The 15,922-nt window shown below is 39.7% G+C and overlaps 1 protein-coding gene across 2 annotated transcripts in view; it reads left to right on the plus strand.

Annotated features, from left to right (window-relative positions):
• col14a1a (collagen, type XIV, alpha 1a) overlaps positions 1 to 15,922 on the plus strand; it is a 146,116-nt gene that overhangs the window by 10,443 nt on the left and 119,751 nt on the right. For both annotated transcript variants that reach the window (XM_036006281.1, XM_031298735.2), the window contains exons 3-5: positions 1,404 to 1,520; positions 6,774 to 6,917; positions 7,404 to 7,499. In XM_036006281.1, the coding sequence (XP_035862174.1) occupies positions 1,404 to 1,520; positions 6,774 to 6,917; positions 7,404 to 7,499 (357 nt within the window). The remainder of the gene's footprint in view (positions 1 to 1,403; positions 1,521 to 6,773; positions 6,918 to 7,403; positions 7,500 to 15,922) is intronic.

The following is a 15,922-nucleotide window of genomic DNA, read 5'->3' on the forward strand; positions in this document are numbered from 1 at the left end:
TGTCAATGGGAAAATCACTTCTGGAACCAGAGCATTTCAAAAAAGCGGGCGGTCACTGTTGAGCTCTATAGCAAGCTGCTGCTGATGCTACTATAAACCAATAATTATTCAATGATATTGTATAAATCAGAAATGTACTTTCATGTATTGGCACAGGCAAGAAACTATGGGGTGCCGTTTGTAAAGTGGCTCACGCTGAAAATAACAGCAACCAATTTTTGAGGGTCACTTTTTTGCACATTTACGACAATATTTGTCAACTTAGAGATATTTTAAATAGTTAAATCCAAATATTAAATGTTACACCTAAATGTTAAATTTAAATCTAAATCTAAATGTTAAATCTAAATGCTAAATCTAAATGTTAAATCTAAATCTAAATTTAAATGTCAAATCTAAATGTTAAATCTAAATCTAAATTTAAATGTTAAATCTAAATGTTAAATCTAAATGTTAAATCTAAATCTAAATGTTGAATCTAAATGTTAAATCTAAATGTTTCGAGATGCATTTTGAATGTGCATATTAGTTAAATATTTAGATTTAACATTTAACATTTAGATTCAACATTTAGATTTAACATTTAAATTTAGATTTAACATTTAGATTTAACAATTAGATTTAGATTTAGCATTTAGATTTAACATTAAGATTTAGATTTAATATTTAGATTTAATGTTTAGATTTAAATTTAACATTTAGATTTAACAATTTTAGGTGTAACATTTAATATTTGGATTTAACTATTTAAAATATCTCTAAGTTGACAAATATTGTTTTAAATGTGCAAAAAAAGTGACCCTCAAAAATTCATACCAGTTTTTTAAACATTGTTTGAAGCTAAATGTGACAAAATGTTGCTGTTATATTCAGCATGAGCCGCTTTACAAACGGCACCCCATAAGAAACTGCCTTTTTTCTACTTTTCTTCACCCGTGTCTGACAGAAATCTAAAATCATCCCTCCTTGCATCACTTGTCCTTGAAATGTATCTTATGAAGAGAATTTGACTGGAAATAGTTTCTTATAAATCTGTGCCTTTTTTAAACCTTTTTCATGCTGTTTTGAGCTGAAGCTGAGCTGCATGCTGACTTGCTTTATGTGTTGCTCTCATGGATTCAGGGACTTCAAAATTGAAATTCACTCAGCCCTCTCTCTGTCCTTCTGTCCATCCATTTATACATTTCCTTTTGAGTCATTTTGATTTGTGGTGTTTTGGGGTGAATCTTTTGGTCTTGGTGGTTGTTTTTGGGTCTAACCCTATACCCACAGTTAACACATGTTGACTGGTGGCTGGGAACTTTTTGATTAATCATTTTCATTCATCAACATTTTTCAGTTTTATTTCCAATCATTTCCTAGCTTTATTGAAGCAGATTTAAATGTGGTTAATTGTTTTTCAGTTCCAGCTCCGAGGAGGCTGCGTTTCAAAGTGCTGAGCTCAAACAAACTCCTTGTTTCCTGGAAAGAGCCCAAAGGAGACTTTGACAGCTATCTATTCCTCTACAACAGTGTACCAGGTAGGATAATTTTGCTGTACACACACACACATACACACACACACACACACACACACACACACACACACACACACACACACACACACACACACACACACTCTTACAGAAAATACTTCTATGCCATTTTTGGGGGGAAGGATCCCATTATGACTTGGATTTTCTGTCTGTCAGGAAGGATTATGTAATTTACTCATAGCTCCTTTGATGGGATCACATTTGTCCTGTACCTCTGCCAAGTTTGAGACAAAGGAATGTTTTTTGCTGCGTATGTGGCGTCTGTCAGCAGATGTGAAAAAGGGACTGATAGGTACACAAGGCAATAGGACATACTCCGAGTCATGATGGAGTTCAGTTCAGGACAGATGACAGACAACAGCAGCCATAGTCATTCATTCAGCATTAAGCTGCATTATCACTGTATGGAGTTGTGGGCATGATTGACGCCTTGACATCCTGCTTTTACCCTGCATCTGTCAGCAGTCGATCATTGTACTGACACAGGGCATGACCTCGTCTCTTTCTGGGCATGCACAGTGCAGTCAGTAATCACCCTAATTACTATTGATGTCTCCTTCATCATGTAATCACCACCACAATGTGCACCTACCTTCACATCAATTCCTTATACCTTGCTGTGCTGAACACTGCAGAAGATTCTTTCGCAGCCATTGTAGAAAATGATAAGTAGAACTGAATAAGCACTCTGTATCATAAAACTCAACAACCCTTTGCGAGAAACGCCTCGTCTGACAATTTCTTGCTGCCTCCGACAGCTGAAAAGAGAACAAAAACTGGCGAAATTTATGGCCACTTCCTCTCAGGGAGAAGTGCAGCAGTAGCTCACTGGCATCCAGCAAATGCAGTTAAAAATTGGACTTTCACAATGTCCACACACTGTGGGTAATAAAGCCTTCTTTGATAAAAAGGAGGAGGATGAGGACACAAATACCCGTCCTGTGTCCTGATGTCCCGTCAGATGAGGTGAACGACACCCACAGTAAAGCTTGTTAAGATTGGCTGAAGTCCTTTTGTTGAGAATAAAACACCATTGTAGATCACAAAAGCAGAGCTCTGTCAGAGTGGCAGCTAACCTTTTGACTCAACGTAATATCCCTTTTCTCCTAAAAAAAAGAAAGCCACTCAAGTGCAACTGGATAAGAATTCAGGTTTTAGGTCGGGACAGATAACTAACTTTTTTTTTTTTTCTTTCTAAATGCTTATATATTCTTTAAAACATTGTCCAGTCAATTTCCCCCATTATCACCTTGTATCCTTGTGAATAACGTCACCCAAGTCTTATTGCATCGAAATGTGTTTAACTTTAGCCTATGCTTCTTTGTCCAGTGGCTTTATTCTCTGACAGTGCATGAATTCAAATAAAATAAGCACTTACGGAAGTCTGTCCAACAGGCTGCCAACAATTTTGAAATTCAGATAGTGTGGGTTGTGTCTGTGTGTAGGCCTACTTGCATATTTCTGTATTTATCAGTGCCAGATGTCTATATTTACTCTCTTAAATAATCTCATTTGCCCATTCTAGTAACGTAAAACGTAGTCACCGGAAGATTAGCCCTGGAGGCTGAGGCTCGTTTAACGCTTGAAGAGGCTCTAGTCAGTAGGATCATTTTGTAACGTTAAAGATCAAGAAAAAAAAGGTGGGACTTCAGGTTCAGGTAGCCTACTGTAACAAATGAAGCAGACCGTTCGGAAAGCTGCACAACAGGTAGCCCCGTTCGTTTCATCCACTGCCCTAGTTTTTACAGTCACTGTCCACTGTCCGGGAGATCCATGCCAGGAGACAGTCCCGGAATGTCCCATAGTAAAGCGGAAAGGAAGCGGCTGTGCGTTGCTCTTTAATGAAGGTGGGGCGGTTAACCATACGTACATTTGCCAAACTAAGGAGTTAGTCATCATCCTTAAAGTCTTTTCTCTTATAAACCGAAAAAGACGGAAAGGCTAGACCTTTGTATCGCTTGTCCAAGTCATGGATGTATTAAGAGAATGGTTGCGGCGTCTTCTTTGCTTCACTGTGGTTTGCCAAACTGTAATGGGCTCATTACTGCCTCCTGTGGCCGAAGGGCGAAAAACACCCAAGTGTTGGTTTTCCCCATATCGGCCACAAGGGGCAGCAATGAGCCCTTCCCACACTCGGAAAGAAACTTCGACAAGCGACACAAAGGTGAGTATTATGCTTCATCGGAAGTGTTTTCCGGTAAAGGTATTACAAGAGAAACGACTTAAAGGATGACAACAAACAGGTTGTTTTGTCAAATGTGCGTCTGGTTAACCGCCCCACCTCCACACTCCCATGGCTGCTAATGCTAACCTAGGTCTGCCAATGCGAGACTAATTGACTACTGGAAGGATGCTTGAGAAGTAGGCTATTTAGCTATTATGCCAATATATCAAAATTTGAAATGTTTTATAAGGGCAAAGCTCATGACATATTATTAAAGTTTGACTCTAAGAGTTAAAGAAAACAGAGAGACTGATGGTGTAACTGAAACAATGATATTTAAGGTCAGATGAGGTCTGAGATATTTTCAGCAAGACAAAAAAGACGAAGACTGCATGGGTAGTGTTATAAGGTTGAGTTATACATGTTTTTATTATTATTCTTTCTCTGTATATGCCACGTTGTGTACTTGTGTGTGTTATAGATTTTGGTATTCGTCTGAATTTTAGTTGAAGCATTTGTATGCAATATTTTTGCTGTTGACTTAAATGCATTGTATTTTGGCCACTATAAAGAAAATCAACATGGATGTCTGTGCTTTTTGAGGAATGTACCATCAGGCCTGTTTTGCATTTGTGATGTCATGATATTCCAACCAACTTTGTATATTTATTCTGGGTTAAAATGAATGTGACAACAGTTTTAAAAACAAGTCAAGCATCAGTTCCAATAATCATAATCCATAATCTTCCAAAATGTACTTAATTAAACTTAATATGGAGAGATGATGATTGTAATGGGCTTTCCACAATTGAGTCATTCCATTAACCGCAAGCTGTTTTCGATATCATGGAAACAAATCTGATCAACATTTACTTTGTCTGAACGTAAGTCTTTGGAAAGCAAAGTTCTAAGACTTTTAACTAATTTAAAGGAATAGTTCAACATTTTGGGAAAATGTGTTTGTTTTCTTGACAGGCGTTAGATAAAAAGATGCCGCTCATGTCTGTACATAAGCATGTAACCTGGGCCTGGAGTCGATAAGCTTAGCATAAAAACTGAAAGCAGAGGGAAACAGCTGAATCTGTCCAAAGTTCACATCTAATCTCACTAATTAACATATTGTATCTCATTTGTTTAATCCTTCAATCCGTCAATCCTTCATCCCTCAGTGGGCTTATTTGCTAGTTAACTACCGCTAAGGAAGAATCCAGCAAATAGATGCCACCCGAAGAAATGTGAAACAGATGATTAAACGTCACCGCTCATTTTACATACAGTTTAGCAAAAAAAACAAAATGCTACGGGAACATTACTTTTTTTCATGTTGGTTTTGAGCGATATGCATCCCCACTAGTCTATATCGAAGACGTTTAATTTACGGGATTGTTTCAGTGCCGCCAGAGGTTCTGCTGGATGTCCCTCATTTTCGGCCAGATGTCCCTCACCTTTGGCTTTCTTTGTGTTGGCATTTTAAACTCCGGTCAATTCATGAGGACTATACTGCTCCTCACATCTCTGCAGGGTAAATCGAGACAGCTAGCTAGACTATTGGTCCAATCTGAGTTTTCTCTTGCACAACTAACACAATCTTTGAACATACACATTTCACCAAAACGAGTTCCTTCCAGAGGCTGTTTTGCACGGGCACCGTTGCTCTGTCCGGTTTAGGGGCACCCAAGACGATTGTCTTTGGTTTAAAGAAATGCCAGAGCATGTTTTTCTCCTATTCCGGAATGTTGTGTGGATTAGCCAGACCTTCCTCGGCAGCGCTGTGGAGACTACATCCCCACTAACCTGGAAAAAGTTTTAAACAGTAACGTTAATACTGCGTGTCAGGGTAGTACTACATCTCCTGCAGGGGGGAGTCAAAGGCAGAGAGACCGCAGGGTTCGTTAACGTTAGCTTCTTGTTTCATCTGGGGTCTGATAAACAGTAAATTTGTCAAGCTACTGTAACTTTCATATGTCACGGGACCCGCGTGAGAGCGGTTTTCATGGTAAATCGCTGCTGTTTGTCACTCTGCCTGAAAAGACTTGCGCTGTTGTTTATTTGGTTGCCATGACTTCGCGAAAGATGACGTCCAGTCACTGAGAGAGCAGATGACCGTTCGCTTGAGTTCAGTGAAGCAAACGGCTCTGCAGACTTCATGGCATTTCATGAAACGGCGAAGGCGATCTATTAGTGGCGGACCGCCGCTAAGAAATGTATATAGCAAAAACACTGCTGGTTTGTGGTGTGAACACTAATCCATGCACTTACCTCACCTGACCTGCTGTCACCTTCAGTAGGATTTATCTCTCTTCCCCTAGAGGCGTCATTAGTCATCACTCTGCAGGGACAAGGAACAGAAGAGCTGAGGAAACACACACACACACACACACACACACACACACACACACACACACACACACACGTTGATGGCTGCATTGATTGCAGGGTCAAAATTAAAATGGGGTGATAATGTGACCTGTTGGCCTGATGGGGATTAACTGCTAAGGTGAGAAGGATAGGACAGAAGCACACACACACACACACACACACACACACACACACACACACACACACACACGTTTCATTGTGAGGACCCACAATTTATTTTAGGGACAAATTGTGTTTTCCTAACGTCAAAACCTAAAACTAGGTCTAACCTTTAATCTCTCTCCCTCTCTAAGATTCACCCACTAGCTCTAGAAATAACAACAACAACAACATCAAAAACAGAATTAACTTTGGACCACAAAATGTCTTGTTTTGGAGGGTTTTTTTTCTCATTTTAGCGAAGATATATGCTCTTCACAAAGACATGCCTCAATGAATCCACTATAAAATAAAACATTTCAACCTTGAACGTAATGTTTGCCTGCTTTCAGAATGGAGAATGCTAATCAGTTCTTTTGCCGAATTAACTTCATATTGGCTCGACAATGAGAATACTAATATTTTGCTTCCAAGCTACTGAATATAGCAACAAGAAATGGAAAAAACTGAATCAAAATATCCATGAGTCTAACTTTTGCCCTTCTGCCTCTTCTTCTTCTTCTCTCTCTCTCTCTCTCTCTCTCTCTCTCTGTCAGGTGGTCAGCAGAGGGAGATCATAATATCTAAATCTGACACAAAGGTGTTGATAACAGACTACAACCCCTCTAAGGACTACACTGTCAGTGTCATCAGTGTCAGTGGCAGTGAGCAGAGTAGACCTCTTCAGGGCAGACATAAAGGTGTGTTCATGAATGTTACTTCTTTGCTTTTATTCTATTCAATTGCTGTACTGTAATGTGTAGCTCCCACATACTCTGTTCTTGTCTACTGTTGTGTATGCTATTCTAGTCTGTACTGTACAGTGTTATGGTCTTCACTACTCTACTCTGCTCTCAATTTTATTTGACGCTAGAGTGTGTATACTACTATCTTTGTCCTTGTTTCGTCTTCTCTTCTCCTCTCCTCTCGTCTCCTCTCCTCTCTTCTCCTCTGTTGTACTCAACTTTGTTCTGATGTGCTATACTCTGCTATTTTACTTATAAAAACCATATTCTACTCTGCTCTTTTTTTAAACACTTCTCTACTGTAATCTCTATGTATCAATGTATGTGCTTTTACTTATCAGTATATATAGACCCAGATAGAGAAGGGACTCTCTAAAATAACAGTTTTTGTATTCTCTGGAATTCTGCTAACTTGTGGTCAATCTGTTTTATCTGCCACAGCTGAAAGAGGTGAGAGTGACGGAGAAGACAAGACTGAGCCCGAGAGGCTGACTGAGTCAGTTGTATCTCCTGAGGATGCCAACGAGATCTCTGGAGGTAGGACAAACACACCAAAACACTGTTTCCAGGAGAGAAGGCCATATACAAATCCTGTGCTCACATAAACATATAAATAAAATGAATTGCACTGAGTAGGACTCTGCTTAAAGAGTCCTCCAGTCAGTTACCATAGTGATGTTTGGAGGAAGGAAAAACAGCCATTGTGTTCTCTTTAAAACCCGCTCCATACATCAGAAAGCCAAAAATATGAGTCTGTGTCCAGTTGGATCCTACAGTCGAGTGTCCCCCCCCCCCCATGCAGAGTTTGTGTGCAACCGGTTAACTGCAGTATCCGCCTTTTTAAAGCAATACCCAGATGGACTTTGGCCTGGTGGTCTACTTACCCACCAAGTGAGAGTAAAGATGCCAAAACCGTTTATGCTTCAATGGTGAATCATTCACAGTGGTGCTTTGTGGAAACTCTTTAGCATATGTAATGGTGAGTGAGGTGACTGTGACTCCTGATATTAGGCAATGAGTGACCCACGATGTTATGTTAACTTGTGTCTGTGTGGTTGCCTGTTAATTTGAGCTCTCCTCCCCAACAGGAGTGTCTAGCTTTCTGTCTGTCTGTTACTGAAACCAAGATGTTCTTTCAGTTGGCAGCATTAATGTCTTCATATTTAAGTGCCTAATATTTCCACCTCTACTGAAAAGCGAGAGAAGAAAGGAATGCATTGATTTTCATCTTTAGTGTATGTGTCTACTTGCATAGAAATTGTCCTCTGTTGGTTTCTTTACATAACAACATAACTCTGAGTGCAGCAGGGAATCTTCTGCGATAGTATAATTGGTCGTGTGTAGTATGGTTTTCTGTGTGTATTAGAGAAAAATTAAATACGATACTTGTGGCTGAATTTGAGATACTATAACTGCTGCTGATGTGTGATTGTTTCTATAAGATTTAAAAGTAACTTTCTGTGACAGTTTTACCATTGCTTCCAAGCCTAAAATGTACACAAAGACAGAATCTCATTACTTGGTGGTAGGGGGCTTATTATTTAAGCAGTTTTGCTTATGGCTGGTTCGTTTGTGTTTTTGTGTGCAGGGTGATAATTTATCATAGGGCACTAAGAGAAAGATATTCAGGAAGTTGCGATTATTGAATATGGTTTAAAGAAGGCCATCCTAAAGTTAACTGTATACTGTGTGTCATCATTTTTTATGGACTATAACCCTTTTATATTATTTGCACGATATAATTTCACTCTTGCTATATGTGCACTTCAAATTTGCTGATGGAGCAAGAGAGGGACACACACACACACACACACACACACACACACACACACACACACACACACACACACACACACACACACACACACACACACACACACACAGACCATGTTATAAGGCTTATTTATTGACATTTCACATGAATACATAATGAGTAGGCTCTTTGGTGGAGATGAAAACACATCAAAGCAAATTTCATATTGACTGCAATCTCTGGTTACAATTAAAGTGGCCTTAACTCAATGTCAATTGACCTGCATACTGAGTAATGGAAAAATATTAGATTCTAAATAATGTGTATATATCATACCTATATTCTGTTTCAACAGTTATACAAAGAGAAGATACGTTTAGATTCTTCATATCACAAACCTTTCCTTTCTGGAAAATACTGTACTGTCACTATGCACAATGCCATGTTTACAAAAAGTTAAAACAAGAGCTGAAACATAATAAAAATTCAAACATTTAATGAAGAAAGAAAATAGGCCTTGCTGTTTTACCAGACATCTGAATTTCAATAGATTTGTTTTTAGCTCCCACCGACTGATTTTGTGGTTTATCGAGGCAATTCATATCAGGTTATAAATTCATAAAATAAATAACAAATTGTGTGGTGACCTTTTTAGACATTTCTATTTTTTGTTTTGCAAGATCAAATTTCAATTTAATTTGTGCTTTCTTCAACCATACAGAGGAATGTGGTGTCAGAGCAGAATTCACAGCTGTGCCTCTGGTGAACTTGCCATGCACTTATTGACAAAGTAGAAACTTAAACTACCATTGAACCGAGACTGAAACTGTACAGGACACGCACGCACGCACGCACGCACGCACGCACGCACGCACGCACGCACGCACGCACGCACACACACACACACACACACACACACACACACACACACACACACACACACACACACGTATGTTTAGATCTTTGATGCTCTTTTCTTCTTCTTGCTGTCCTCCTCCCCTTCTTCCTGTCAGTAGGTAGATTAAAACTGGATTTCCGTCAGTCTGCTGTTATCAGACCCTCTCACTGCAGTAGAGGTGACCTTGATTGGTGTTCTGCTTCATACCTATTGGGGATTATGATAATATCCTGCTGTGCTTCAATAGAATTTGTGAATGCACCGTGTGTGTGTGTGTGTGTGTGTGTGTGTGTGTGTGTATGTGTGTGTGTGTGTGTACTGTACTGTATGTGTGTTAGTGCCTGTGTATGCAGCTTTGTGTACTATAGTGATGATAATAATATCACACTGTGGAGACTGCTCTTTTATGTTGCACTGTAATGTGTGACTGCTTCTCTTTCTCTTCCTCTCTATCAGGCTCTGTGTGTATATTTATGTTCTCTGTGATAATACAAATGTCCCACAGTGTTCCAAAGAGATGGTGTTGTATGAAGTCTCCCTCTGTGTTTGTGTGTGTGTGTGTGTGTGTGTGTGTGTGTGTGTGTGCGTATTAGCCATGCTAACACAGTCCATCACCGCTTTGTTCCAAAGTAGTAATCAGCTCGCTTTTATGTCAGGGTGGTTTGTTTACAAAACCTTTCATTAACAGCTGGCTCATAGTCTCACCTCCTCTCTGATGTGTGTTTGTGTGTTGCAGACATAAGATAAGTTAGTTGTCTTTTTGTGTGCACGCTACCTTTTATATGTGTGGATCACAGCTCAGTCATAAAGTATTTGCAAAGAAATTGTAGGGTCTTTTCACTCTCAAGCTGTTTTATTATAACGACAATTAGTTTGGATATATTGATACTGATATGAAAAAATGTAATAACGTGAATTTTCCTACATGAAATACAACACCATTTTGCTGCGCAACTAGAGACGTTACCAATATAATTTTTTTCCTTACTAATGTGATACCAGTGTGTTTAAAAAATATATGATTATTATTTTCCAACAGCTGTAAACTACTAACCCTGTATGGACGTGATATTATTGATATCATTTTGGTATGGCCTGTCTCAGGTTAAACCCTTTGTAAAACATGAACAAATACATACAGAGAATGAATGCCATACTGTAAAACCTTCCTTTATTATCTACTTTCATAACCCTGTTTTTCTGGTGGGATTTTCAAGTATAAAATATTGCCAAATTGCTGATGTTTTGCTAACGTTAGCTCTGACTAACGTTATACTCTCCGCCAGCAGACCAGATTGCAAATCAGTTCTTCTTTACCGCTCTTTTAGACAGAAGTTGCCAGTGGCAGCACAGTGCAACTTACTGTGTAGGCTACTGTTTGAGAGCGGCAAGGAATAATTGATTTACGAGAAATTGGCCGTTTTATCTGGGTGAAACAACTTGAAGTTTTTTACGATACTGATATCGGTATCTCAATTTGGCAAGTCAAGGAAAGATATGCAGCAAACTTAAAGGTGCTCTAAGCGATGTCACGCATTTTTTAGGCTACAACATTTTTTGTCACATACAGCAAACATCTCCTCACTATCCGCAAGCTGCATGTCCCCTGAACACACTGTAAAAAAACGCGGTCTCTGTAGACAGCCCAGGCTCTACAAACGCCAACAAAAACAATCTGTGCCAACCTGCACCACCAAACATACACAAACAGTGTTCCAGCGTTCCAGCCAATAACCGACAAGAAGGATTTTGGGGTGGGGGTTGGGGGGTTAGTGCGTGGAAGCACGGAAGGGAGGGGACGGGATGAGAAGGAGGGAGGGGCGAGCTAATCTCGTTTTGTTTGAAAATACTTACTAGAACGTCAACAAGAAGTAACATCACCCAACATCGCTTAGAGCACCTTTAAGCTTGTTATCTTTGGCTGCCTATATCAAAAGGCTCCTGGCTAGTGTGTGTGAGTCTGTATGTGTGCATGGATGTTTGTAAGCATCTAAGTAAGTTGGTTTGAAGTTGCTTGGATGTGTTTTAAAGTAGAGGGGAGAGGACTTTTAGCTAAAAGAAGTGTCATGAAACTTCCTCCGCTCTCAGTAAAATAACTAGCTTGGCCACCCACTTTTGTTCTGAAGATACTCTACAAATTAGTTAACCGTATCTGGCAGAGCGTAAGCACAGGCTGCTCTGAACTAAATACAGACCATCCATTCCAGGAGCTTTAAATGAAACTAATTTTATGTCTGCTCTTGGGCTGTCATTGACTGAGTCGGGCTCTGAGCAAACAGGAAAGGTTTTAAACGGATATTTTACCTTGGTTTGTAGTTCTTAGTCTGTCCAAGCTTCCCATATTGATGTCCATCATTTGTGGGTCTGCAACGAGTGATGCAATGAGTGATCTGAGCACCAGATTCAGCTGCTCACTGCTTGAAGATGTGGAGAGAATTCCTTTTCTTCTTGAATATCAGAGTTGAGGTGTCTGAATTGTGTTCCTTTTTGCTGGGTCATTGTCTGCAGAGAAAAGCAGCATAAATACCTAGGCATGCTAGAATGATTTAAAAACCTAGACTATTGTGCAGGATAGAAACAACATTCAAATGAAATCAGATTTATCTTAGAGTCAGATTGAGCCATATTCATTTACAATTGATATATATTCCTTGTGTACTTTTTTTTGGCATGTTAGGTATTTATTTGTGACAGGACAGCTCCTGAAAGGGGAGAGAGAGGGGGAATGACATGCAGCAACTGCTGCGTCGAGGATTGAGCCTCTGTATATGGGTGTGCGCTCTACCAGTGAACTACTTAGGTGCCCCTTGTGTACTATTTTGTTAATGAAAAACATATGTGGCCACCCCCAGAAACATAAATACTATGAATGTTTGTTTTTTTAGCCATGCTGGCGTGATGGCTCTAGAGATGGCAATGTCGGTCGGTTGGTCTATCCATTACTGTACTTTGGTCCAAAAATATTGTCTACGTTATTAACAGTTAGCCATTGCTGCTGGTTTCATCGACATTTCATCCAAAATAAAGTCAGTAAGGAATTCTGTAGCCAATAACAATAAATATCTTTGTTTTGCTTATTAAAACAAGAACAAATCCATTATTAGTCACCAGTGCAAGACAGTAATATATTTTCATTGGAAAGTCGCCCTAAACAATGTTTCCTAAAAAATAATAGCCATTATTTGGACAACTGCATGATATTAGATCAGGGGTGTGTGTGTGTGTGTGTGTGTGTGTGTGTGTGTGTGTACATAAATGTATTTGTTACAAAAGTGGGTCAGTAGACTCCAGTAGTAAACCAGATGGTTGTCGTCCTGCAGACCATAAACATCTAAGAGATACTGTCAGTCGCTGGTTTCTCTAATCAAAGCATTGAAGAAATTCCTGTTTTCTCACCATTGACAGTGAGTTGTCACCTGGCCCACTTTTGAAGAGAAGCTGTCTAAATGGGTTTCAGTTTAACTTTGGAAAAATAACCAGATATTTTTTAAATAAACTACATTGCAACATGTTTTAACAATTGCACTCTTTATTGTACTTTCCTTTACTTAAATTAAAGTTACTTAAAGGGATATTTCACCGTTGGAAAGATGAATATATCTTTAAATTGGGTCACTTATGTAGTAGAAATGTTATTGTTTTTTAGAAATTGGTGTCTTCTAGGCTGAGAAAAGCCAGAAAATTTGTTTTCGGCTCATGTGGATGAAAGACACCAAATCCCAGAAACCTCTTGCTTCGCTGCTTTAGATTCCACTCCCAAGCCATGTCTACCGTTTACAGACAGACAGACAGACACTGAGACGGTCAACTCAACTCAAGTGTGTTTTATTGTCATTTCAACCATATACACGAAACAACGTTTCACCATGGCTCAAGTGGTGTTACACATTTAAAATATATAAAAACGACATTATATAAAAACGACATAAGAAACAGGCTACATTTAGTGCACACATTATAGGCTCCGTAAAGTTCAGCTAACGCATACTAGCATTAGTGCTTGGTGGGCTGTAAACACGGAGTATAAACACAGCCGTAAATTTGCGTGGAATGTGGCATGGTCGGCATTTAACAGTCACAAACTCCACCAGCAGTTAGCAGTTAGTTGGATACAAGCACCCCATTTCTGCACAAGTCCGTGTTAACACAGCACACCTCCGCTAGTGTTACCCGGCGACAGAGCAGCAGGCCTGGTAGTTGGATAGTCCGGTACACTGTTGTTCAGCCATGTTTCCACAACAACAAAAACACAGCAGTCTCTGAACTGTTTCGTTGAAGATGGATGTAGTCCAGTTTGTTGTCTAATGAGCAGACACTTGCAAGCAGGATTGATGGAACAGGTGGCCGGCTAGCGTTAGCCTTCCACCTAGCTGCTTTCCACTCCCGCACACCGATGTCGAGGTCCCTTTCCCCGGCTATCGGCATCGGGTGACACCGCAGGCTGAGGTTCTGATCTCCGTAGCAGACGATGCTTGCGTAGTGTGTCGAGTATTCCGTCGTTAATAAAGTGTCCTGCATAGTCTCCGATCTGTACCAATGTATCCCGGTGGTACACGTGCAGTAGTTTGAATGCACATAATTGTTGTAAAAGTTTTCTGCTGAAAAGACACTCGTTTTGCTTGGGCAAGCTTCAGGTAAAGACGACAGTCCAACCCCCTATGGGCGGGTTGAAAACACGCGGAAGTAGCTCCTACTACTGGCTGTAGTCCATTGTCTCTGGGCAAAAAATCTTCCAATGACGCAAAAAATAGTCGTTTTCCACCATCGGAACTTTTTTTCCAGATCCACAATACAGAGATCTCTCGTCTCCCTTTAACTAGGTCAATTTTGGTATCAATACCAATCCACTCATAAAAATGGTCAGCTTGCTTTGTGCATTTGCTTTGTAGCTTTTGTACATAAAGAAATCATAGCGCCAATCCAACAACATACACAAACAAGTGGAAATCATTGAGCAATGAAGGGCAAAAGCCTCTCCTTTCCTCCATGCTACGGTGCCTTTTTCAATATATATTACCTAATAGGATGTGAGCCGAGTGTTGCCTTCCTCACTCTATGACTGAAGGTTTAAACAGCACTCACACATGCAGACACACAGATTAAACCCAAGGGACAGACATAGTTAAAGTTGAGCTGAAGGCCAATGAGATTCTGTTGACATTCACCACTCAGATAGTGAACGAGATGGAAAGAGTGCTCATAGTATCCATCACATCTGTAGAAGGTAACAAACACACTTGGAGAACAAGGTTTCTATTTTATAGCCAACCCTAATTCCTAACATTATCATTTATTTCATCTTTGGCACTCTCTAGATAGGTGTGTGTATGTGTGTTCATTCTTCCATATTTATCACGTTGTAATTCCCAGTTTTAACATTCATGTAGTCTATGTCTCTCCATCTCTTTGTGCATGTGTGTGTGTGTGTGCGTATCTGTATGTGTGCCAGTGTGTCTTGCTTTATTTATTGCCCTATTAATTTCCAGAATTACCAATTATAGACTTCCTCTGTCGTTGTGCATTTTGCCCTACAGTATATTTAATTCCTAGGCTCCCAATTCAGTCGGTGTGATGCTCAGTGGTTACACAGGATGTCAAAGGTTTATGGCCAGAGAGATGTGTCACAATGCTGACAAATAGCCAGAGAGACTGAGTAAGGAGGCCAAAACCGTTACCACAAAAGAAAGGAGACAACCACAGTAAATACCTGCAGCCCGTTCAAGTACGTGCTGGCTACAAACTAACTTGCGAATGATGCTATCATTTCCTTTGAATGCCTCTTAACATTATGTCACTTATTTCCATTTGAGAGCAAAATGAGCCAGATATGTTTGTCATGGCTAAAATGCATGAACGGCTCCAAGAAATGTAAAACTGATGTCATAGAAGTGATTCACAATTGATGTGAAAATGCACAGTTTCGATATGAGCTGATGTGTAGTGTGAAGGGCAAAGTAAGACGAATGTTAAAAAGAAGAAGAAGAAGAAAGTATTTAAAGAGAAAGTATTAAAATAAACCAAAATGAAAAGTGAGGCAACAAAAGGTGAACTCAGGTAAATGCCCCCCCAGAGATGCACATTTCGTCTCCATGGCATTTGTCTCATCTCACTTAATGCTTAATGTTTTACATTTTGTTTTGGACATTTGCCAGCTGCTGAATTATTCCTGTTTTGAAGAACTAAAAGAGAAGAAAGAAATATCATCCTCACATACGTTGGATGTGCGTTCAGAGACTTGGGAGTCGATTAGTCATAGCTCATTGGGACGTGTGTGTGTGTGTGTGTGTGTGTGTGTAGACTAGCCAGACT

The sequence above is a fragment of the Sander lucioperca genome, chromosome 10, assembly GCF_008315115.2.
Source record: "Sander lucioperca isolate FBNREF2018 chromosome 10, SLUC_FBN_1.2, whole genome shotgun sequence".
Lineage (NCBI taxonomy): Eukaryota > Metazoa > Chordata > Actinopteri > Perciformes > Percidae > Sander > Sander lucioperca.